The sequence below is a fragment of the Camelus dromedarius genome, chromosome 2, assembly GCF_036321535.1.
Source record: "Camelus dromedarius isolate mCamDro1 chromosome 2, mCamDro1.pat, whole genome shotgun sequence".
Taxonomy (NCBI): Eukaryota; Metazoa; Chordata; class Mammalia; order Artiodactyla; family Camelidae; genus Camelus; species Camelus dromedarius.
The window spans coordinates 83,842,593-83,868,159 of NC_087437.1; the positions used below are offsets into that span (position 1 = coordinate 83,842,593).

General features: G+C 35.9%; 1 protein-coding gene across 4 annotated transcripts in view; it reads right to left on the bottom strand.

Annotated features, from left to right (window-relative positions):
- The window catches only part of EPHA6 (EPH receptor A6), a 730,500-nt gene that overhangs the window by 195,283 nt on the left and 509,650 nt on the right, over positions 1-25,567 (bottom strand). For all 4 annotated transcript variants that reach the window (XM_064496237.1, XM_064496232.1, XM_031457432.2 and 1 more), the window contains 2 exons: positions 24,736-24,806; positions 20,280-20,405 (listed from right to left, as the gene is read on the bottom strand). In XM_064496237.1, the coding sequence (XP_064352307.1) occupies positions 20,280-20,405; positions 24,736-24,806 (197 nt within the window). The remainder of the gene's footprint in view (positions 1-20,279; positions 20,406-24,735; positions 24,807-25,567) is intronic.

A 25,567-nucleotide genomic window follows, 5' to 3' on the forward strand; every position in this document is an offset into this window, starting at 1 on the left:
CAGAGAAAAAAATGTGACAATGAGTGTGTATATGTCCATGAATGACTGAAAAATTGTGCTGAACACTGGAATTTGACACAACATTGTAAAATGATTATAAATCAATAAAAAATGTTAAAAAAATAAAATAAAATAGCAATTGAAAAAAAATTAAAAAAAAATAAAAACTCTGTGACTTAGAGAAAGTTACTGAATGTCTTCAAATCTCAGTTTCCTTATCTAAAAAATGTGACTTATCTGTTTTGGAGAATTATAAGAAGTAAAGGGACTGCCTCTGGCTTCCACTAGCTTCCATACGCTTCCACTAGCCCTGCAGCTACCACTTCTCTGCAAATAAAACCTAGGACCAATCCAACCATCGGCCAGTCTCTCCTCCCACAGTCAGGTTACTGAGCACCCTGCACTGGATCTCGGTGTTACTAGAAATGTATAGTTTTTTTCTCAGCTATATTCCCTTATCAGTACACAGACTATCAGGGTAATAGCTTTCACTACCACCAGCTACTGCCTTAGGCTGTTAAGTTTCAAATCTACACTTGCAGCTCAGACTTCTCTCTTGAACTCCAGACTTGTATAACCACTGAGAGGTCTCCTAAGGGCAGTCCTGTCATTATCTTTTACACTAGCAGCATTGGGCTACTATTAAAAAATACTATAGATTGGGTGGTTTAAACAACAGAAGTTTATTTTCTCATAGTTTTTAAGGCTTGGAAAGAACAAGGTGCCAGATAACTGAGTTCCTGGTGAGAGCTCTCTTTCTGGCCTGTGGATAGCCACATTCTAATTGTCTCCTCATGTGGCCCTTATTGGTGAGGCCATGGGGAGAAAAGAGATCTCTCTCTTCCTCTTCTTATAAAGCCACCAGTCCTATCAGTAGGTCCTTATGATCTCATTTAACCTTAATTAAAACCTAGAAGCCCTATTTCCAAATTCAGACACATTGGGGGTTAGGGCTTTAACACAGGGCTGAAGGGACACAGTTCAGTCCATAGCATCTCTTCAAACCCATTTTCCTGTCTTCATTCTGTAATTTATGTAGTAGCTGTGGTTGGTTGAATATTGGCTCTCCAAAGATGTCCACATTCTAATTCATAGACTCTGTGAATATGTTACCTTGTATAGCAATATTACAGATATATTAAGATAATAATTTTGAGATGTGATTATCCTGGACAATCCAGTTGGGCCAAACGGGTTCTTATAAAAGGGAAGCAGGATGGACAGTCAGAGAAGGAAATGAGATGATGGAAACAGAGGTAAGACAAGTCAGAGAAAGACTTGAAAATGCTAAGCTGCTGGCTTTGAAGATGGGGAAAGGGACACAAGCCCAGGAATGCAGGAGACCTTTAGAAGTTGGAAGTCAAGGAAACAGATCGTTCCCTCATGTGCCCAGAATCCATCAGTACTGTCAACTCCCAGGGTTTTAACCCAGTGAGACTGATTTTGGACTTCTGACTTCCAGAACTGTAAAATAATTATTTTGTATTTTTATTAAGGCAGTAATTTAAAAAAATACATGGATGGAGAGATTTGCAGGTGCTAACTACTACATATAAAATAGATAAACAACAAATTTCTTCTGCATAGCACAGAGAACTCTAGTCAGTATCTTATAGTAATGTATAATGAAAAAGAATATGAAAATGAATATATGTATGTGTATGTATAACTGACATATTATGCTGTACACCAGAAACTGACGCAAAATTGTAAACTGACTATACTTCAATTAAAAAAAAAAAAAAGAAAGAAGAATCCAAACAAAACCCATGGATGGCTTTTAGCACAGAATGAGTGCTCCAATACTAGTTTCCATTTTAGGCTGGATAATATACCCCTCCTAACCATGACTCCTTATTACTCTCCATTGTGCACCTTTTACATTCTTCTGTTAACAGGACTTCTCTCATTAGCTGTGAGTTTCTGTTCACTCATTTCTCTCACGACACTGCGAAAATTTTGAGCACAGGGATTCTGTCTTCATTGTAATTCCCAGTGTCTATCATTGTGACCAGCACGGATAACTAATGTTTACTGAACAGACGAGTGGACAGACATCCTCACGTTAGACACCTTCATCAGTATTGAGCTCTCTATGTGGAAGTACACACTAAACATCTTCCAGTGTTATTTGAGAGGGCAACCATGAGAGAATATCATTTACCCCAGCATGTGAATTCTTGCACAAGCAAAGTAAGACATTTTGGAATTCAGTCAGGCAATAAACATGATCAGTATTCACAGTGGAGGACTTGTGTTTAGACAAGCATGACTAAGAGAAGCTAGTGGACTGTCAGCTCTAGTGGTCAAAATGTTTTCAAAAGAGGGAGAAAAAGCAGCTTTCCAAAAACACGTAGATGATTATTTTGATTTAAAAAGCCAACGAGTGTCCTGAGTTACTATTAAAAATGATATTATGCAATTTTTTAATAGCAATAGAGACTTTGAATAGCTTTAATATACCAAAGGTTTATAATGGAACTAAATAATATTAGTTCATTTTATCTTAGACTACAGAAAATATACATTGATAATCACTAACACCTCTGTAAATTAAACCATGATTCAGAATTGCAGACATTTTTATGTGATTATTTATTCTCAAGGGATAATAACAGACAGATGTTCTAATAAAATAAACATTAAAAAGTTTTTCATGTTAAAGTGCTATTTTCACTAATGTAAACGTTATTTTAGGCAAACTTTTATTCAGTCAGTTTTGTGTCTCAGAAGACATTAATTGTGTTTTATCTATTAAAAAGTTTATGCTTCATTATTTTATTTATTCAAAAGATAATGTTTTCACTGAGTCTAGATTGCAATATATACCATTATTATATGTACTTCTAGGAAGGAAATACTATTGTCAATTAAACTATGAATGCTATCAATTGCAGGATGCTACCTAAATTCACTGATATTAAAATGAGAAAATTTACTAGAGCAAAACCAAAAGAAGAGGAGAAATCGCCCATAGGCCCAATAACTGGAATACAATCTTATTTTGGTGTATATATTTCTAATCTATTTCACAAGCATAAAGTTTATATTTTTTTTTCTTTAAGTTATGCTCCTTCTATATGGTATTTTTATGTATATACTTAAGACACTTTATTGACTTGGTATTATAGTATATGTAGTTTCCATGTTATTACATATAACATAATTTAATTTAACAAATCTCTTTTTAAAGAGCTTTGTAATCAGTCCCCAATTTTTCTCTTACTGAAAAAAAAGTTTTTATTATCAAATGTCATATAAGTCATTATTATAAGCATTACAGAGCAACATTTTTGCCATTTAAAATTTGTTACAATTTCACTAACTAAACAAATAAGCACTTTAAATATAATTATTGAAACAAATCCAAAAGAAGTGAAGAAATAATTTTTGGCCAATGATATATCCAACCTAAGAAAAATGCCCAGCATTACATTTCATTAATCTTAAAATATAAGTAAAAAACTCTTTTCCTAGCTCACAGCTTTGACTGGAATAAAATTTTAATATTCTTTGAAAGAGTTAGTGTATCTGTATTTTTAGAATTATGCATTTGGTAAAATTTGCTCCCCAAACCCTAAATTTCTGGATGTGAAATTCCTTTGTGGGCAAAAAATTGTTAGATACTGATACAGTTATGGAATGGATATAGAACAATATAGGATCTTACTTCTCTTGAATTTTTGTTATATACAATGTTCTAGAAACTTGTCTGCTTTATCCAGTTTTTACATTTACCGTCATAAAGCTGTTTATATTTTCCTATTGATTTTTAAATATTTGTTTATTGGTAGTTATAGCCTTCCCTTTTGCATCTGTAATACTGCTTACTTATGCCTTATATTTTTCTTGATCTATTTTGTCAGTTTTATAGTTTAATATTTTTAAGAAAATAATTTTTGATTTTGTTGCTATTTTGTTTTCTATTTACTATTTTAAATATTTTCTTTAATATTCCTCTCCCACTTTCTCTGTGATTATTTTACTCCTCTTTTTCTAAATTGTTAAGTTGGATGCCTAGATCATTAAGTTTTAGTAGTTCATTTCTAAAATAAGCATTTTAAGGCTATATATGCATTAACCTCTCAAGTACTGCATTTGTTGTACCCCTTAAATTTTAAAATGTTTTCATTATTATTTAGTTGTACAGGTTTTCTAATTTATATTAAACTAACCCATGAGTTATTTAAAAATACATCTTCAGCTAATTTTTTATGTTACCTTTTTATTATTTCTAAGCTAATTGTATTTTGGTTAGAAATATATTCTGTAAAAATCTGAGTTGTTGCAAACTGCTTTATGGCCTAGTATGTGATCAGTTTTCATTAATATTTTGTGTACATAAAGAGAATGTGATTTGGAAAATTTAGGATTATTATTTTATCTACATATTCATCAGGCAGAATTTGTTAATTGTATTGTTAACGTCCTCTAGCCTCACTGATTTTTTTCAACTTGATCTAGCAATTATTAAAGGAAATGTATCAAAAATTCCATTCAAAATCTATACTTTTGGTATGGTACCTGCAACTCTAAGTTTAAAACTATATACTATTTCAAGTGCGCCCAAATTAGCCAGGAATAGCAGTAGCCACTCCAGATTAGATGGCACCACATATCACGTCTGAAAGGAAAAATAATGAGTTCAACTCTACGACTTTAGCTCTTCAAGAGTATCTGCTAAAACTACAGAAACAACGTCTAGTCTTACTTATCAGATTAAAAGCTCAAGAAATGGTTGATAGCTGCAATATTATCATAAGTTTCAAGTACTTTCTAAGTTTAACCAAATTTTATTTTGCTTTGTAGATTTTTCAGGGGGAGGTTAATTAGATTTACTTATTTACTTATCTATTTATTATTTTTTAATAGAGGTACTGGGGATTGAATCCAGGACCTTGTGCATGCTAAACATGTACTCTAACATTGAGCTATGCCCTCCCGACCAGCACACTGTGTTTTAAAATCAAGAGTGAAAAAGCATAAGTTAAAACAAAAACTCACTAGGCCAATGGAAGATAGAAGTAAAGACAAAAATTCATAATAATGTAAATATATATATATATATATATATATATCATATGACTTTGAAATTTGAGATTAATAAGTCACAGAATTTTCAGAAACTTCAAAAAACATGTGCAGACATATAAGACTGCAAGCAGAGCAGAGAGAGATGCTAAATATTTGTCATTGTTTCTGTTTCTTTTTTCTCTTTTGAATAATGAAAAGACAGATGATTCCTTTGAATTTCACTACGCAGAAAATCATGAATCAGGGAAAATAGGACAGTGTCTGTGTTCATGTTAGTGGAATAAACGAAAGCTGCATGTCACTTGTCATGGATGCTGTTTCTTTTTGATTAGAAAAGAACAGTCAGAAAAAATATCTACAGCTAAAAAGTAAAATCTATTGCAAATGTATATAGAGAGAAATTTTTGTGATATTATAAAACTAGTATTTCCACACACTGGCTGCTATCTTTAGATAAAAACAGATCAATCTATTTTTTGATCCATCATTTGCTTTCATGTTTTATTTAATCAAAAGTAAGCACAACATGCTCTTTAAACAAAACATGTTGAATAATATGGATTATTAATTGCTTTTTAACATCAAACATTTAAAGTTTAAGAAGATAAATAAGAAACAATTCTAATAGTCTTATTTCATGTTGTGAAAAACGACATGAAAAGGGTTTGGATTAAAAATAAGGCAGAGTCAGAAACCAATATCTATTAGAAGATATTAGAAGAATACATTTACTTTTGAGGGCTCTCCAGGGCTTGTCTCAATTTTGTAGAGCACTGAAAACACAGTAGGTCTTGCAATTGTTTAAAAATGGTAGCATGAACATGTGCTTATCTCCCTTCCCTGTCTGATACCCCTCTAACAATAGAAAAGAAACACTAAACCCTTAAAGACAAAGGACCAGTGAGGGGACTTCAGTGGATGAGAGCTTGAAGCAAACTTTTGAAGATGGAAAGTGACTGGAGAGTATTGATGGGTGCAGTAGGGCATAAAAAGGGAGAGAAGAGGTTGCTTTTGTTTAGAGGAGAGAAATTCACATGGCAGAACCATGGATGGACTCTTGGCTCGGTTGCAACCATTATGGCAAAGGGCAGGAGTGAGACATGGGCTCTAAATAGGGCAAGGGTATAGTGTGAAAGTTTTACAAGGAAGAGTTGACCTCTAATTTCCACAAAATATCAGAAAATTCTTTTCTAGGAAAAAAATATTTCCTTGGAAAATACAAATCACATATTGGCAGTTGAGTATCTCCAATGAAACACTTCCGTAACCAACCAAGTGTTGTCTGCATGCTCACTCTGGCTCCAATCAGTGCCTCACTCATGAAAATGAATGGAAAGTCATGCATCACCAGACATGTGAAAAAAATACCCAGTATGAAAGAGAGGCAAAAATAATAAAACAGAAACAAGTAAACTAGAAGAAAAAATGATGGTGTGCTAGAAGATATTTCATCTATCAAGAAAGATCTGGATGCTCAAAGAATGAGCTAATAAGAACATTAGAGAGATATATGGAAATTAAAATTATAGCAGAAAAAATGCTCAATAGAAGTCTTGAAACATAAGTAGATATAGCCGAGGAAGTCTGCTACAAAACAGAACAAATCTGCATCTATGAAGAATAAACCCAAAAACCACATATATGAATTTAATGCTTAAGACGGTAAAAACTCAATCCTGGGTTTCCATAAATGACTAATAGGAATTCCAGAGAGAATAAAGAGAACTCAGATGAGGAATATTGCCTAGAAATACTACTAAAGATTTTCAAAGAACATCTCCAGATGAAAGAACCTGTATGTGTACAGCACATTAAAATGTAATTTCAAGGCAGAATCCCCTGGCATTGAATTGGTCAGGAGCAAGGCTGTCTCCTAAAACACAGTAGAGCAGTGCCTTTAAAATTCAGAGGGAAAAATATTTTTAACTTGCAATTCTATGCATAGATTATTTACTGCATTTACTGAAAAGACATTTTCAGATACAAAAGAAAATATAACTTGTCTGCAAACTTTCCACTCTCAGGAAGCAAACGGAGGGTTTGTTCCAGCAAAACGAAGATGGTAAATAGAGAGAGAGGAAAGTCCTGGGATATAGGAAATAGTAGCTCTAACTTAGTTAAATGACTAAGATAAAGGGTGAGTCCCATGTATCAGTCCAAAGGGAAGGAGGAGAACAGAATTTAGGAATGCAGGTGCTCATGTGGCAGAGTCTGGATATACTGGACGATGCTCTAGTCTTAAAGCAGCCTAGAGCAGGTGTCGGCAAATATTTTCGTCAAGGGATGGATATTAAATATTTTAGGTTTGTGCAAAATTCTGACTCTGTTGCAACTACTTAATTCTGCAGTTGTAGCCCAAGGGCAGCTATAGACAATAAGTAAACAAATGCATGTGGCTGTGTCCCAATAAAACAGACAATTTGGTCCATGGGCCAAAGTTCGCTGAAGCCCACTCTGGAGAAGCTCAGCCATGAATTTCCAGCAGCATTACCAATAGGACACAGAAGAGCAAACCTACTCTGGAGAAGGTGGTATCATGAAAAAGGATCTATACAATTCAGCAGTCAGGTTAAGAATGGCTAAACTTTTCTCTTTTCTCAGCTTGGCAAAAAAATGACATCTGACTACCAGGAGTTCCTGTATTACAAATCTTAGCAGAAAGGGCCAAAACATTTAAAAAATACTATATAGTAATTTGAAAATAAGTTGTTTTTACATTTCCACTTTGATTATAGGTAAGAAACTACCAAGTGCATACAAATAGTATGTCTATTTGTTGGAAAAATATATAGACTTAAATACAATATTTAAAGTCATAAAGGTAACATCAGTTACAAAGGTAACAACTATATTGAGAGGATAGGTGGCTGTCTAAGGAAGTGAAATATTTATCTATGACAAGAAGAAGTCAATAGACAATGTCTAAAGTAAAAATGGATATGGAAGTAATCATGGGAATTATAAAAGAGAGTAAGTTAAAAAGTATTACTGCAGATGATGGAGAGTCAAGAGGAGGAGTGGTATGCTTGTGCTTTTCATTATAAGCCCTTTTGTTTTCTTTAATAATTTAGGCATGTGCAAGCTATGCACTGTTAGCATCAAAGAGAGACTACCTTTCCTGATGGGATGAAGCAATGGAGGAAACCAGAGGACAGATTCTGGCAAGAACAGAAAGTCAAAGGTTTCCATTTAAATAAGGAACTGCATTAGACCACACGGAAAGGCCATGGACTTCATGTTCTAAACAATCCTTATGTTAACACACCTTCCCATCCTGAGAGTTTATTTACTCCACCATGAAAGCAATAAATGAGGGGCTATAAAATATCATAAATACCTGCCTTGCTACTGTTTCCATCTTTCAAAAAGTCATCAGGAGTTGTTAGTTGGATTTAATTCTGAATAAAGACCTATGAAGTGTAAGGGGTGGGAACTTGGGAAAACCGGAAACGATTTTCATTTTAAGATACCTAACAGCCTAGGGGGAAGAAAAAAGCATTGGCCATAATTGTAGATATTAAACTTCAGGGTGGCAATTAAAAAAAGTCCATGGATTGAGTACAAATTCATGATCAGAGATTCTATAAAGGGTGAGGAATTAGTATCTATAAAATACAGAATTCCAACAATGCAAACACAATTATTCCAACGAAGAAGAAAATTAGACAGTATACTAAATATTTGCTGCATAGAGAGCTCTAAGTTTAGATAGAGACATAGAGCTAACTTCTAAGGCAGAACAACTCTTGGATGACTGGAAAAGGATGATAATTGTACCAACTCAACTAATTGAGATGGAGAAAGACCTCAACAGTTTGTGAAAATTCACCTGTAAAAGCATGATGAAATTGAATAGGAATATTTATAAAATGGGAATATGAGACTATATGAGTTTGGATAGATAGATACACAAGAGATATGGTTTATATAGATATATAGTGTGGGCATATTAATAAAATATAGCCTTGCACTCAGCATCATAAAGTCAGTTGGGCAGGTACAGAAACAGGCCTGGCTTAAAAGTAACTCATTTGAGAAAGACCACTGGGGATAAGCTGGTAGTAAGCCATCCCTATGCCAACAGTGCATGGCAGCTGTTCAAAAAGTGAATGGAAAACCAGGCTGCATTAATTGAGGCCCAGCAGGAAAGGTGCTCTAGCTCTGCTTTCTACGCTGATTAGAAAATGTGGGGAATATTCGGCTCAGTTCTGAAAAGATTTAGAGAAGAACTCCAGTTCTCCAGAGGAAGGTTATCAGCATGATGCAGTATCCAGGAACCATGTCAGATGGACATGGTTGAAAGTTTTAGACAATTTAGGCAGGAAAAGAACAAGATTTATGAGGCTCACATGTTGTCTTCAAATATCTGAAGGGTCATGAAGTAGGTCAGAAGAAGGACTAGGTTTACTTTGTATAAGTTCCATTTTGCAGAATAAGTACCAGTGGGAGGTGTTATGAGATTACATACAGTGCAATAAGGAAGCACACCTGTACTCAGAAAGATTTCCAATTTATTAGAACTGTTCCTAAGGCTTCCTGGTGAGGTCATGAACACTGTCACTGGCAGTATTCTGATAGTTGGATAGTTAGAATCTTTTGTATCTCATTTGCTTTTCACAATAATCATGAAGTAGAATGGCATTTTATTTTTACTAGTTGCCCAATAAAAGCAAAAATCATTCCTCTTTTCTTTAATCATTTTTCACTCACTAAGTGATTAAAAACTAAAAAGTCACCAAAATAAAAAGGCACTAACCGTTACTAATAGCCAAGAAGCAGGGCTTGAGTCACATTTATGTCAAAAAAAAAAAAAAGAGGAAAAGCCTAGGCCTTGAGGAAAAATTAGATATAATAAAGAGCAAGTGCTACCAAACTAAAATCTCTTGGAAACGTCCAAAATTCCTCTTCACCATCTCCACATCGCTGTCCTACCACTTCTCTCTCCCCCATCTAACCCGCCTTGTCCTCACCTTGGCATTCCTTATCTTTCAGATGCCATCTCCCTGATGCTGTCTGATCCACTCCTCTGCAGTGAGCTCTAGATTCTTTGAATTTCAATAGTGATTTATATGTATGTTTTGCTCACTTACAGTGATGCTTCTTTCTACCCTGTCATTTCTATCTCCTTTCTACCTTATATATTAGGCTTTCCTTAGCTTCCCTCTTGAGGCTGAGGTTCTTTTTCATTCATTTTTGTAAACCTCACAGTACCTAACCCATGGCAGATTACCTAGTTGCTAAATAAGGAAAACATGAGTATCATTCATTAGGTATATGAAGAAAAAATGGTCTTGAAGACAAAATAGTAAATAAATTCATAATCTGTTATTCATACTAGGCTTGAAAAATAATGATTCTTTTTAAATTTTTTTTAAGAATCAGCTATGTGGTGGGTTGTAAAACATGACTACAAATTCCTCCCAACCCTGGGAGGAAAAATGCGTGTCCCTTTGCAGTGTGACTTTGCTCTCTTCTCGTCAAGAGGTAGAATCTGTTTCTTCACTTTGTTTTGTTTGGGCTGGCCTTGTGACTTGCTTTGACCAAGATAAAGTGTCAGAATTATGTTGTAGGAGTTCAGAGCCAAGGTTTAAAGAGGCCTTACAACTCTTTTTCTTATCTGCTTAGAACACTGCCTTGAGACTGTCTCATCTAGCCTGTGGGTGGAGTTGAAGCCATATGGAGTAGAGATGCATCATCCCTGCTCAGAATCCACCAACCACCTGACAACAACATGTTCATTTGAGCCACCATTTATGGGAGTGACCCCAAGTGAGACCAAAAGACAAAATCCCCAGCTCCAGCTGAGTCCAGCCCAAACTGTTGACCCACAGAATTATGAATAAAATGAAACAATTATTATTTGAAGCCATTTAGTTTGGCAATGGTTTGTTACATAGCAACAGACAATCTGGACAGGCTACAAAGACAAAAGCCATTAGTTAAATACACAGACAATTAGACTGAGAACACAAGTATCACTGTGGGAACAATCAATTAATTACCTTATGCTAGATGAACATGGTATGGTATAAGCAAATCATATAATCAGATTTATTACCTTGATTCACATCTTACTGTACACCAATGTAAGAATGCACATGGTCTCTCAGGCGGCATTATTAAATAATTGTAGAACATAAACCATCTCTTACTTCCTTATAAGAGATAAATTTAGAACTACACCCATTTTAATGTAAATTTTTATATAAAACTTTTTGGGTTTTATATAAACAAAATATCCAAATTATATTTTAAATGAGCTTGCTATCTTCAATATATTCATATTAAACTTAAAACTCCAAATGGAAATTTACTATATGTGGTAGTAGGTGTGGTAAGATGTGGTGAGATGGCCTGCAATGATCCCTGCATCCTGGCATGAATGTCCTTGTGTGATTTCCATCGTGGATGAGACCTAATATCATACTTAATAGCCAACAGAATATAGCAAAGTGATGTGAGGTCACTTCCATGATTAAGTTACAATAGATAGTGATTTCCATCGTGCTAGCAAACTCTCTTGCTGGATTTAATGAAATAATCTCATGATGGAGAAATCTACATGACAGGAATCTGAGACTGTTCTCCAGCCAACTAGCAGTAGGAAATTAAGGCCTTCAGGGCAACATCCCTCAAAGGAGCCATATAAATGAGCTTGGAAGCATATATTTGCCCAATTGAGCCTTTAGATGAGATCACAGCCCTATCTGACACCTTCATTGCAACCCTGTGAGCAACCCTGCAGAAGCTAAGCCATGACTGAATTTGTGACCCTAGAAACTGCAAAATAGTAAATGTTCTTGGTTTAGGTTTTAGGGCAATTTGTTATGTAGCAAGAGTTAACTAAATGTACTGTAGTAAGGAATAAAAATTGTTGCTGTTGATGTGTGGGTCTTTTTTCTCTTTTGGATTTTAGAACCTTAATATATCACTATTTTCTTTTTTTCTTTCTATGTAAGATGTATCCACTCTGCCCCTGTCTCTCTGGAGTACTTTTTAAAAAATAGGTGTCACATTTCCTTCATTTCACCAAACATTTTAACAATACACAAATCAGAAGAAAAGGGAAAGAAGTATGAAAATTAATAAATTCCTTATAAGTTATAAAAATTTTTCAAAATTATCTCATCTGTTATACAAATGCAGTGAAAATAAAGTATCAATGTAATCTTTTCTGTAAGATTGTGAATTTCATTATGTGACTACAAAGGTATATAATAATTTCTATAATTTTAGGCTAATTTATCAAGCAAATTGTTAACATGAAGTATTTCAATTACTATAATTCACAACTATCCTCTAAACTTGTTCTTTTGTCGTATTTTTACTTTATATATATTAGGTATTTGATTTTATATTAATTGTGTTATACTTTAAGTTACACTTTACATTAGGATTTTGTTGATAACCAGAGAGATGTAGTCATTTAAAATAATTACTTAGAAGTAATTCTATATCCTTTCAGTCGTTCATTTATTTACTAATTTATTTATTTAACAAGTATTTCTCAAATAACTACTATGATGAGGCAACTTGTAAGATTGGAAAATGTATACGTGAGATAGCAAATGTAAACTAAATAGCCCCCAACATAAGATGTAGAGTGTTGAAATGTAAGTAAAATAATATTAACTTAAAGTCTATTATGATAGGCTAAGCTACTAAGTTCTTAGATGTGCCAGGAATAAACTGGTAAGATTAGTTTACAATGATTTTATATTAAGATACTGAAGTAAGGTTTCTTTTGTTAACCTCATTTCATCATATGGCTTGTTAAGTTTAAAACAAAAATAAATACATATCTAATAATTATGACCTCACAAGGTATAGGAAAAATTAAGTTTTGAGTTTCTTCCAAAAAAAAAAAAAAAAAAAAAAGAACTTGTTGATATGGGGATAGTCCTTACTGTATTGACAAAAAGAAAACTTCATTTTTAATTACTAATTTTCAACAAACTCTGAAAATCATAGATATCGTTCCAGTTAACTAAGGCACTGACTTTGAACTCTTCATAAGCACATATTTACATTATAAAATATTTTGAAAGTTGGGCATAAACTGTCATTCTTCTTATCCATCTCAACTGTAGGTATAAACTGTATCTCTTTTTAACCTAATAGTCAGTTTTCCACCTTTTTACTGAGAGTCTATAGTATGACAGGTTTTCACTATGTGTCATCTCTAATCCTTATATTAATCTTACAGGATAGCTATTATTATTATGAATCTATTTTATAGGTGAACAAACCAAATTTCTGAAAGATTAGTAAACTGCAGAAGGTCATTAAGTGAATTAGCAGCAAAACTGTGATTTAAGCTTGCAACTGTCTGCCTTCAGTCTCTTTCTTTTTCATTCATATCATAATGTCCAGGGAGAATGGATAAAGCCCGTCTTCCATTACATCATTTGATTTAGGAAGTTATGGAATTCTTGAATAAAAGGCACTTAGGTCTTGCTATAATCTGTCATTGATCCCATTCTCAGCTGGTTGGGCAAAGGGATTTCTAAGAATAGAAAAGAAAATGAATCTGACCTCTACTACAAATCCTTTAAGTTGATGGACAAGGACAAAATTTGTATCTGATAAGATCATCTCATCTAAATATAGAGGAAATGAGCCATAAATTCAAGATTCTTTTTGTGAAGAGTGAATTGTGGATTCACATCTGGAATACTGCTGACATTTTTCACTGTCATGTTGCAAGAAAACATACTATAGCTGTAGAAGAGGAACAAAAATAATAAAGGTGATGAGAGAATTTCTTTAAGATAGCTAAAATATAATAGATTCTATAGTACAGAGAAGAGGCTGGCTGGGGGATCACAGGGAATTAGGAAAAGTACGCAGAGTAAGCGTTTTGCTTTGCACATTATCATGTGAAACTATGACCTCAAAGGAGGTGGCAACACCTGAACCAAATACTAGGCTGAATAAATCACTGGTTTGATACTCATTTTTTTATATCCCTTTTACTGTCTTTTTGACTTTCTTTTACCTGCAGGTGATTGCTGAGACACCAACAGTTAAAACTTTCTGATTCTTCTATGAAAAAAAAATTATGGAGACACTAAGCCAGAAGAGGAGAGGGTTGATAGTGGAAGCAACGATGAGTTTTGTATAGATTAAGGGATAGAATATGAATGACAGGGAGATATTATGCATTTCCACTGAAGCTATGGAAAGAGGGAAAGCCAAACATAAGAAGGGTGCCCTATGGGCTTAGAGACGCAAAAATGATTTTTTTTCAATGGAATAATGTTTCAAAATTATACATACTCTGCTGGGCAAGTTTTTCATTTAATGGTTTAGGTTCAGTACTACCCCGAGAAAGGGATAGCCTTTCAATGACCTTTTCAGCCCATGATTAAAATTCAGTTTACTAGTTTTCTCATTATCTCTCAAGATATGTGTAAAATAATGATTCTACCTTAATCTGGCTCTTTTAGCCTGGGAATTTCTGTTTTACAGTCCTCTGGCCACAGTTTTTCACTTTATGATGCAAAAAGTCAAAGGAGATAGATGATCTTGATAGGCTCCTATGCAACAGAGATCCTCACTTCATTTAAATGGAAATGTGCATTTTCATGGAAATTGAAGCCTGTATTGATGAACAAAGATAAGTTGCAACTACTATTCAGAATAGTGATATACAAAAAGTGCTCTAGGAAACTTATTAAAAAAAACCCAGTAAGATATACACTGAAAGACAGGGATTTTTAAGAATATATATATAGCCTAGACGCTGGATATGTTAGGTAGTTAAATAAGTGGGGGCACCGGGCAGATAAGGTGGAGGAGAGGGAAGATGGTCTGGAAGATGGTGATATGCCCATGCTGTCTTCAGCATAAAGGGGCTTTAGTTCCTCTAAATGAGTGCCAGCAAGAAATCAATTAGAACTCAATGGCTGTGACTGCACAGTATTGATAAGGACCTAACCAGACATGACCCAATGCTCATTGTAATATAATAAGCTTTGCGTTTTAGGCCCCCGCCGTGGGTTTTTCTGTGTGCATCATGGGTAAGGACATGTACAAAGGGGAAGGAGCAAGACTAAGCACTCCAGGGACAAAAGCCATCAATCAATCATGAGACCACCTCTAAGCGAGGGTATAAGAGAAGGGGCAAAAAAAGACCATTGTTACCCACCCTTGGATCAGCCTACCTCCTGTTCTTGTAGGTGTACTTTTGCGTTACTAATTAAATCGTTAAAAAATCTTTCACTACCCACAGCACTATGCACTTCTTCCATCTGAATTCTTCTCTTTCGGGCAAGACAAGACTGAGGTTTTTCCCTTCCCCTTTTGGGGTAATGGATAAATTAAATTTTCTCAGGATTTACTGCATAATATTTGGATGGTTATAAAGTTGAAATTCCCAGGACAAAGGCTACAAAAGATATATTGAAGACATATGTCTTTAATAAGCATAGTGACTTAATATGAAAAAAACTAATTAATTAGCACACTGTCTTTTTATATAAGTAGATATTAGCCATCTAATAAACATTCTTCAGTGAACATGTTAGAAATGTCACAGGTTAGGTGTGATATGCCATGGCCTTTTCTTTCTTAAAATTTTAACGTAACTATTTTGGGGTTCATTTTTTTAATAACACATTTAAGAAATATATAATGATTATATATTGTGTCTCCCATCTGGAGATCTAAAAAGCATTCTTAATTATTTCTTTGTGAAAAGCCCTGCAGGTCTTGTAGATTTTTCCTCAGCAATGAATTGGTATCCCTGTCTACAGCTACTCTCAATGCCTTAGTCAGACCTGGTATCTTTCACCTGACAGTTACCAAGACCTGGTGTTTTGCCTTTCTTTCCCATCTCCCCCAGTCCCCTTCACCTCTGTACAGCATCTACACTGCCCCTTAAAGCATTTAGTTTACACTTTCAAGGGGAATATCTAATGCACTCAGATGGTGAAGAAGTAGAGTTTGAGAAGAAACAATCAAATGGGTGGGGAAAAATAAAGGTAGGAGACAACTTAAGGAAACTATTTACAGTAAAAATTTGGGCAAGTAACCAGTCGTGCAATTATGTTAATGGGGTTCAGGGCAGGCTGCCCCCGAATGTTCCACTTTGGCATGTAGATTATTTTGAACCAAAAATCAAGGCCCCAAAGACTCAGGGAGTGGTTTATGCCATCCCCTTAACTGTCTAAAAGCATCTGGATAGAGGGCCTGGTCCAGGAAGAGCTATCACCAAAGATGACTAGAGAGAGTAAGTCCTAGGAATGATCAGCCTGCAGGAAAGTGGGAGTGGGTCTGGGGATCACATTCCTCTCTGCCTTCCATGGTCAGTTTGGCTTGGCAAAATTTGTGTATGAAACATTTGCTCTTCCTATCCCCCTGTGAATTATCTTCCTTTCTTTTGAAACCCCAGGCCCACCCTCTTCTTAGCTCAAAGTGGCCTGTACTTAAACATTCCTCCCCTACAATGTCATGGATGGTATAAAACTCTGTTAATTTTCCTTTAGTTTGATTGAACATTGCTTTTTCCACAATGCTGCTGTGGGGAATGTCCACATATTCATTATATTTTGATATGCAAATAAGAGTTTTAGGAACAAGACCTAATGGGTTTAATTAACAACAGAGCAGTACAGGCCAGGGGCACAAAGAGGGATGTTGCATTACAACAGTTTTTTCTCATAAAGCATTTTTATTTATATGATTTTTCTGAAATGGACAGTAAAAGGTCACTTAGCATGATGTTTGAAAGTTGAAATAGTCAAAGATGAATAAATACAAAAAAGAGACACTGACTTATAGTATTAACCCCATGGTTTAGATATTCCATTTTTGCCAAATAAAAGGAAAACCATTACGACTTATTAGAATTTAGACAGGAAGAATATGATCGTAAAATAGTCTCTTTAATAGTTATTGTTTGATTTGGCAATATCTGTCATACTTTTTTTTAGGACAAAATGATATTTGGTTAAAAAAAAACACTAGAGAAAAACTGAATTTCTTCATTTGTTCTGCCAACTAAAGAATGTGCATAACACTAGCCATCCGGCTCTACAAGGACTGAGTCCTTGGCCACCGCAGCTGCTGGCCTTTGACATGTCTTGAAAGGATTTCAGGGCAGAAGTCAGGAAGGAGGCACTCTGTGCCCTGGGAAAACTGGCAGAACAGGGCTTGGAGACAGTTACATATTTTATGGAGAAATTTTTTATGAACTTAGATTCTTGTATCTTCCCATACTTAGAAAAGCACTAAATTAACCACATGTGTTCCAGGTGACTAGCAGCAACCTTCTAGTGAGATGTGAGATGTGTACTTGGTTGCACATACACTCTTTGCCAAAATCACATATATCCTGACCTTCCCACTTACTAAAAGGGAGCAGGACTCTGTGTGCCCACAATCCCTGACTCACGTTTATAGAAAAGCTGAAGTCTCCAAGGCCTCTCAGCATTACAGAAGAGCAGGCTTAAGCAGTTGATTAGGAAAAGCCTGCAGGCATTGGGGGATGGACGACTCTGACCCCCTATCTCACCAATTAACTGAGATTACTCCTGCGTTTCCTCTTAAAACTTTCATGGCTGAACAGAATCTTAGGAGATGGTTTTTTTGTTTGTTTGTTTGTTTTTTTTTTTTTAGGAATGCTGGGTGCATTAGATTGCAGGCATTCTGATTAAAAGCAGCCTTCCTTTTTGTTACCAAGGCTGTTTGTTGCCCCCAGGATCATACCCCTGCCCTTCTCTGGAATAGAAACCAATTACTCTTATCTAAGTCTCAGGGGGCAGCTGCAGAGAAGAAACAAGAATTGTTTAGAACCCAGTTCAACATGGTAGAGGATTTGACTTCCAGTGGACCTTGAGCCTCACCGTAATGTATTAACATGCTAAATGACACAGCCCTCAGCACCATGACAGTTGATGACTGCCATGACAAGAACCGGAAAAGCCCATACATGGACTGAAAGACTCGAACAAGGGCTGATTGGCTCCATCACACTAGGAAGAAAGATATGTTGGCAGAAGCCTCCCATGAGAGTACATGTGGCCCAGCCCGGCCTGGAGCTGTCCATATTGCCCCTCTTGGCTGATGGTTCCCACTCGAGTGCCTTCTCCTCACTCAAGTGCTTTTCTTTCCTTCTCTCTGCTCAAGCACTTTCTTTCCATTTCCCCGTCTGAGCAATAAAATGGTTGTTCTCTTTGTCCCTCTGCCTCCGCTGTGCGAATTCTTTCACAGCCAGTGGCAAGAACCCACACTTTGGTGGGCTTCCTAATTTAGGGGTCCCTCCATCTGCTAACATTACCTCTTCAGAACAGTTTCTCAGAGCTATCTGAGAGGCTGTCTCTTGGGCAATATTCCTCAGTAAGGCACTAAATGAACTTAACTCACAGCTTTTAAGTTCTGCATTTTAACTTGATAGTTTACCTCTCAGATACTTGATTTATCTCTCAATATTATGATTTCAGACATTAGTGTTTAATTCCTGTATCTACAGAAGCAATGGAACAATGCAGTATAAAAGGTCACACCACTTTTTCTTGGGGACCAGAGGAAGAAAGCAGTAGGGTGCAGTGAAATTATTCAGCCTCCTCTCTTTTCTGTTTCTCTGCTGTCTTAAGAAAATAAACCTCCAAACTAAATGAATATAATGCAATCACTCTTTTCAATTATGCCTTAATGCCTGTTGGTATGCTTTATGTTCAGCAGAATGGAATAGAGGATCTGGTTCTATTCCAGGTTCTTAATCTTTCTGGTAAGACAGCCTCTTTGGCTCCAAGCAGTAAGATTTAAGTGTATAGGACCCTTACATCAGATTTCAGAGGGAGAATTGGCCATGCAGGAGACGAGATGATCCATTGTGCATGGGGAATAAAATGATATAAAGTAGGACTTTCTCCAAACATCCCCGGAATTCTTGATGTGGTGCTAGCTCTCTGTGCACCTGGAAAATGGTCAGCTTCATGGGCAGAGTCACGTGGAGCCTTGAGTTTAGGAGGGCCCTGCTGTTTGTTTAGAGCTCTGCTGTCACTGTCTTGAAATTCTTAATCATTTTTTAACATTTTCTATATTTTCACTTTTCACTGATCCCTGCAAATTATGTGGTCAGTCCTTCTGGTGAAGGGTTTTGGAAGAAGAAAGCCTTTTAGACCTTTGCAAAGACATGATACCCAGATGGAATGGTATATTCTGCTCTCTGTAAAGGATTACACAGATATCTAGCATCTAGAGGACACTAGTACTCCCCTTCAGGATCCAGTCTTTCTTTTCTATTTAGTAGCACATTCCCCCTCCACTTTTAGGCTGCATAGCTGCCCAGTCAGAGATTGTATTTCCAAACTCTCTTGCATTGAAGTGTACCCATGTGATTGTATTTGGAATATTGAAATGTGAATAGACATGGTTGCAGTTTCCAGGTTATTGTCTTAAAGACAAAGCTAATTACTCTAAAGACAAAGAGACTGAACTTTCCTTTCCTTCTGATAGGCCAGAAGGAAGATGTGCTGGTGACCAGCTTTGACTGTTCAGAGGAGGAGGACACCATAGGGGAAGGCAAAGCAAAGAATAGAAAGAACTTGGGTCCTTTCAAGACCGCCTGAATGAGAGCCAGCATGGACTACTCACCCTGGGTCAAGGACTTGAAAGAGGAAAACATTTTTATCCTGGATCTCTTTGTTATACTGGTGTGGCCTCTGCCCTAAGTAACATACAGAAGAAATTCTTGGGAGCTCACTCATAATAAATTTGTATTTATCCAGAATAGTTGAATGATATAGAGGGAAAATTATTAATTTGTATTAAAATTATATAAAACTATATTGAACCTAATTGTATATCAATGATTCTCAGAACACTTCTAGATCTTGCAGGGCCTTAAGGTCATCAGTGTGAATACTAATTATAGTATATGCCTATAGATGTTAGGACTCAAGTAAATATATAATAACCTATGACAAACTCCTGAAGCTGCTCTTTCAAAATAAATTCTTGATTCACTCTAGTTTCACTGTAATTTATCTCAATACTGAAAGAATGACTACAGGATGTTAAAAATAACTTTCGTGGATTTTCTCATTGTTTGGAAACTGAATTTGGGCACTTGCAATACTTTTTAAAACAGTAACAATATATATACAAGATAATTTTACTTCTCATTAAAAATTTTTTTTCAATGACTAAAACTGCTAAGATTTAAAATATTATGTTGATAAACCAGTTACAAAACCCCTAAGAAACCGTATCTTCAAAAGTGTAGATTTTATGTTTACCTGCCCCAATGACTCTCTCAATGCGTATCCTTGAGGGATCAATCTCCTTTGCAAATTCATGGACTGCTAGGGATGGGTCTTCGTATGTATCAGGATCTATGTAAGTTTTAATTCCTGGGAAGCGTACTGCCACAAAACAAAAGACTGAATTAGTTCAAGAGTATTCTAGTAACCACACATCTTGTCACTATTTAAAATGAGGTGTGATGTACTGAAGTAGTCATTTTTTTTTACTGAAGTATAAATGACAATATTATGTTAGTTTCAGGTGTACAACACAGTGATTCGATATTTTTATACATTACAAAATGATCACCACAATAAGTCTTGTCACCATCTGCCATGATACAAAACTATTATAATTTTATTGACTATGTTCCCTGTGCTGTACATCACATACCCATGACTTACTGTAAGTCTGTATCTCTTAATATCCCTCACCTATTCCACTCCTCCTCTCACTCCCCTCCACTTTGGCAACAGCTAGTTTGTTTTCTATGAGTCTTTTTCTGTTTTGTAATGTTCGTTCATTTGTTTTTTTATTTTATTTTTTGGATTACACATATAAGTGAAATCATACAGTCTTTCTCCGTCTGACTTATTTCACTTAGTATAACACCCTCTACATCCAACCATGTTGTCATAAGTGGCAAGATTTCATTCTTCTTTATGGCTGAGTAATATCCCATTGCATATACATACCACATCTTCTTTATCCATTCATCTATCAATGGACACTTAGGTGGCTTTCATATCATAGCTATTGTAAATAACGCTGCTTTGAACACGGAGGTGAATACATCTTTTCAATTTAGTGTTTCTGTTCTCTTCAGAAAAATACCCAGAAGTGGAATTGCTGGATTGTACAGTAGTTCTATTTTTAATTTTTGGAGGAACCTCCATACTGTTTTCCACTATGGCTGCACCAATTTACATTGCTACCAATAGCATGAGCTTTTCTTCTCCTCCACATCCTCCCCATCACTTGTTATTTGTTATCTTTTTGATAATGGCCTTCTAACAGCTGTGAGGTGACATCTCATTGTGGTTTTGATTTGCATTTCTCTGATGATTAGCAATGTTGTGCATCTTTCCGTGTGTCTGCTGCCCACCTGTATGCTTTCTTTGGAAAAATGTCTATTCAGGTCCTCTGCCCATTCTTTAGCAGATTGTTTCATTTTTTGAGGTAGTCATTCTTGTTAATCACTTAAATTCAATTCTGTCTTCTCTTCCTGTCTCCCTTCTCCCCCCACCCCACCCCATCCCCATCAAAACTTCGAATACTTGGAATCAACATTTTATTTACCTAACTGTTGATATAAAATGACCTGGTGGTTTTAGAGAGAGTGAGCTGACAAGTTGAAGAAAAAAAATTTTTATTGTATTTCTGTAAAAAATGTAATTAACTCACTTAGCCACTAGCACTGACATAGCTCAGGGCTTGGGGGAAACGAAGCATAAGCCTTCCCCTCAAACAAGCAAGCCCCTTAGCGTCCCTCCTGGACTCTGTACTCTAAGGCACTAGGTTTTCCTGAATTCATGTCCCAGTCCTGTAGTCTCTCTTCTTCCAGAAACTCTTGGGCAGTAAAGCATAGACCCCACAGCACAGTGGCAGGGAGGACCACTACACTGTGGATAACAGGCCTTTCCTGGGTCTTGTAGTTGCTTCCATGGTCAGATTGCACACTGTCAGTCCTGGAGGCACAGATAAGAATCAAAGGTCCAAGTCTGATCACTGGCCTTGTAACTGTTCCTCCTTCTCTGGTGGGGGTGGAGTGCTCACAGCCTGTGGGCAGTTAGGAAGACGAAGGGGGGTGGCTGGAAAACTTGAAAGCCTGGTTGCATATTAATTTTCAACTTCTTCATTATGTAAGGAAGTCACAGACTGCCTGTGGATTTTTCTCTGTTTTGCTCATTGGTTTCTGTTTTCCACATTAGATTGCTAGGTCCTGGAGAACAGGAGATAATTTCTTATACATCTTTGCATCTTTCCCAATACCTGAGGTATGGTTTTACAGGCAATAAGCACACAGCACATTTTTGTAGAATATGAATTAGTAGGGATTAAAAGATCAATGCTAAATTTGTGGCATAGTGAAAAATATTTGGTTTTGTTGCTTCTTAGATTTTGAAAGCCATACGACACCCTGAGATAAGCGTTGTCTAGGTCTCCTTAGAAATATGCTCTTGCAAGAAAATCTCAAAGCAAACCAATGAAAGGTAATAAAGTGAGTTGACAGGAGGTGATGAGATTATTAGCAGTAACTGTTTCATGAGTTCTACACCTGTTGTCTTCTTTCATTAATTTTGCCTCCTGTCTTCTAGTACTGGGTACGTACTCATGAAATTAGTAATTCCAGAAATAGCACTAGTATGGCATATTTCTAGATAGACTTGACAATGATTCTGAAATGCTATATTTTTCTTGACTTTCTAAAGGCAAGATTTAACTTTAGACTGGAGGAAAGGAGAACAGATCATTTGTACCTCTAGTTCATATTCTTAATGATACTTTTGTAATATAGTAGGAGTTGTGATTTCAGATTGAATACTAGAAACTCAAATCTGGTGGCTACTATTAGATGATTAACAGTATCTAACAGGATATGTGGTCATGTTGATAACATTACTTTAGGCACAGATAACAGATGTAATTTATTAACTCATACATGGTTTTAACAATTCAACCACTCAATTTTTAAAAAGTAATATACATTTCTACAGAACAAACTGATTAGTTAGCATTGTAGTAGAGAATAACCTTTGTTTTGTTGGAGGTTTACAGGGACACCATGACCTGGCCCATGGGGATGGCTGCAAGAACAAAGAATGCCTGCAGCAAGAATATTGCAACAATCAACCACACCCCTTCCCTTGTTTTTTTTGTATAAAAGGAGCCTGTATTCTGACTAGAGCAGGATGGTTCTCCACGATATTAGTCTGCCATCCTCTCCGTCTGCCGGCTTTCTGAATAAAGTTGCTATTCCTTGCCCCAATACCTCATCTCTGGATTTACTGGCCTGTCATGCAGTGAGCAGAACGAATTTGGACTCGGCAACAGCATCACTCTATTTTTCTTGTAAATACAGTATATATAGTATAGGGAAGAAAAAAACACCAAACTTAGTTCCAGTTTTGAATATCTGGTTACTTATTTAATGTACTCTTGTTTCCTTAAACATCTATTACCTTTCTTCTACTTCCTTGTCTGCCTCAGGTTATTTTCATTGTTTCTTGCTGGGCCCATCTGGTTTAGTTTATGCTAAACTGGTGGTTAGAAAACAGATTAATAAATACCTCAGGAGCATCTTTTTCTTTTGCATTTCAGTACTAAAAGTCCTGCAGCGAATCTTAAGGTTGCTCAGCATAAGTCATTGGTCCAGGTGTCTGGATCCAGGTTTCTGCATCTGTCTACATTATTTTCAGTCTAGTATCAGCTGCCTCAGCTCTCCCTTCCCAGCTAGGGTAGTTTCTCAAATTCTTTGTGCAAAAGAACAACCTGGGAGAGCTTGCTAAAATGCATTTGTGCTTAGCCCTGCCCTGGACCTTCTGAGTCTGAGTAAGGATGGAACATTCTAATGCAGATGGTCCTTAGACCTCTCTTTGAGAAACCACATGACCTTTAGAAATAGCCCTAAAGCAGCACTCTGGTTTATAATTTCCTCACCGAAATCCTTTCTGTCCCCTGGGGGGTTATATAGATTGAAAAGTCCCTTATTACTTCAGCTTAATTTGAAATGGAAGAAGAGTTTAAATAGTTAAACAACTTGCCTCACGTATTATCTCTATACTGTGGTTAATTAGAGAACATCCCTTTCTTGTTAATTCAGCGTCTCATGACAGAGAAACTGTCTTGACAAAGTAGTCTGCAATTTGGAGGTGGAGGTGGAGGTGGGCGTTGGGGAGAAGAAGGTGGCAATTATCAAACCAACTATACTGGTAATTACAGCTTGCTTGGGAAGAGATCCTTCAAATGAGTATAACCTTGTAGTCAGCTCAAGGATTTCATACATATTCTACAAGTTAAGGAGCTGATTTTCTTTTTTAGTGTTACTGAATTGTAAATTGATTTGTTATATGTTAAATGACAGTCCCTACAAGAAAGAATAAGAATTCCTTAATATTTCTATGGCTAATGCTCCACTAAATAAAACTAACTAACGTTTTGGAGCCACTGTGAGTGGTAAATAATTAGATTATCATCAATCATCTTGTATTTTTAGCATATTCATTCTGTTGTTTTCCAGAAAGCAGAATTAGGAAAAAGGTAGAATCATTTAATGAGAAGCAGGTGCAACTTCCATTAACAAACCTAGAAACCAGATGAAAAGTCTTAGTGCTGAAAGGTTGGAAGTGTATTTCTTTGGTTTTCTCAACTCAATGGATAGAAGTTTAAAACTAATTCTTTACGTGCTGAAACAATAGAAAATAATGGATGAGTCACTGAACTACTTACAATGCCCATTCTGCAAGTCCTTTCTTCTCTTCTCCTCTGACTTCATTTTGGCTTTTATGTACCATTGACACCTTTAAGAAAGGTAAACAGACTCTTAAGAATTATGCTGGATACCAACCGAAACCAATTAAAATGCATTTCACCCATGGGCAAAGCTCTTATCATAAAGACCACTTTTAAGAACACCCTTGTAACATGTGAAAATACTCCACAGAAGGTTTTATTTTTATATCAAAATTAGCCCCACATAAGAGTAAAATACTCCCAAGTGGACTTATTGATCCAAATGATAGGAATCTTAGAAAATATTTAATAACCAGCAATAACCATCAAGTTCTTCCTTATTGGCTTCTAATAGCTAGTCAATGAAAAGCATTAAAAGTCAAAATGGAAAAATTATTTTTGATTCAGAATCTCAGAAATTTAGACAACTCTATTCCAGTTTCAGTGCTAAACAGCATGTTGTTTTTGTTTGTTTTTAATATCAGAGATGTAGTAGAGGCATGTTCTGTTCTCTCTTGGAAAAATCGTGCTTTGAAGAACAGAGGTAGGTGCTTATCTCCTAAGACTTCTTTGACATGAAAAATTCACTAATATCCATATGATTTGATAGTTCATCAAACTGCTAACTCCAAATGATTAAATGGAATACATCTGTGGTGCACAATCCAATCTTTCAATGTGAATTTGGCCTCAAGTCCTATGACATAATTTCCAATGAATGCTCCCCTAGCAAAGTGTTTAAGAGGTGCTTCAAAATCAATTTTTTTAACTTATGTAATTGAAATTGTTTTCTCCAGTTAAAGCAGTTTCTGATGTCATATAAATTGGC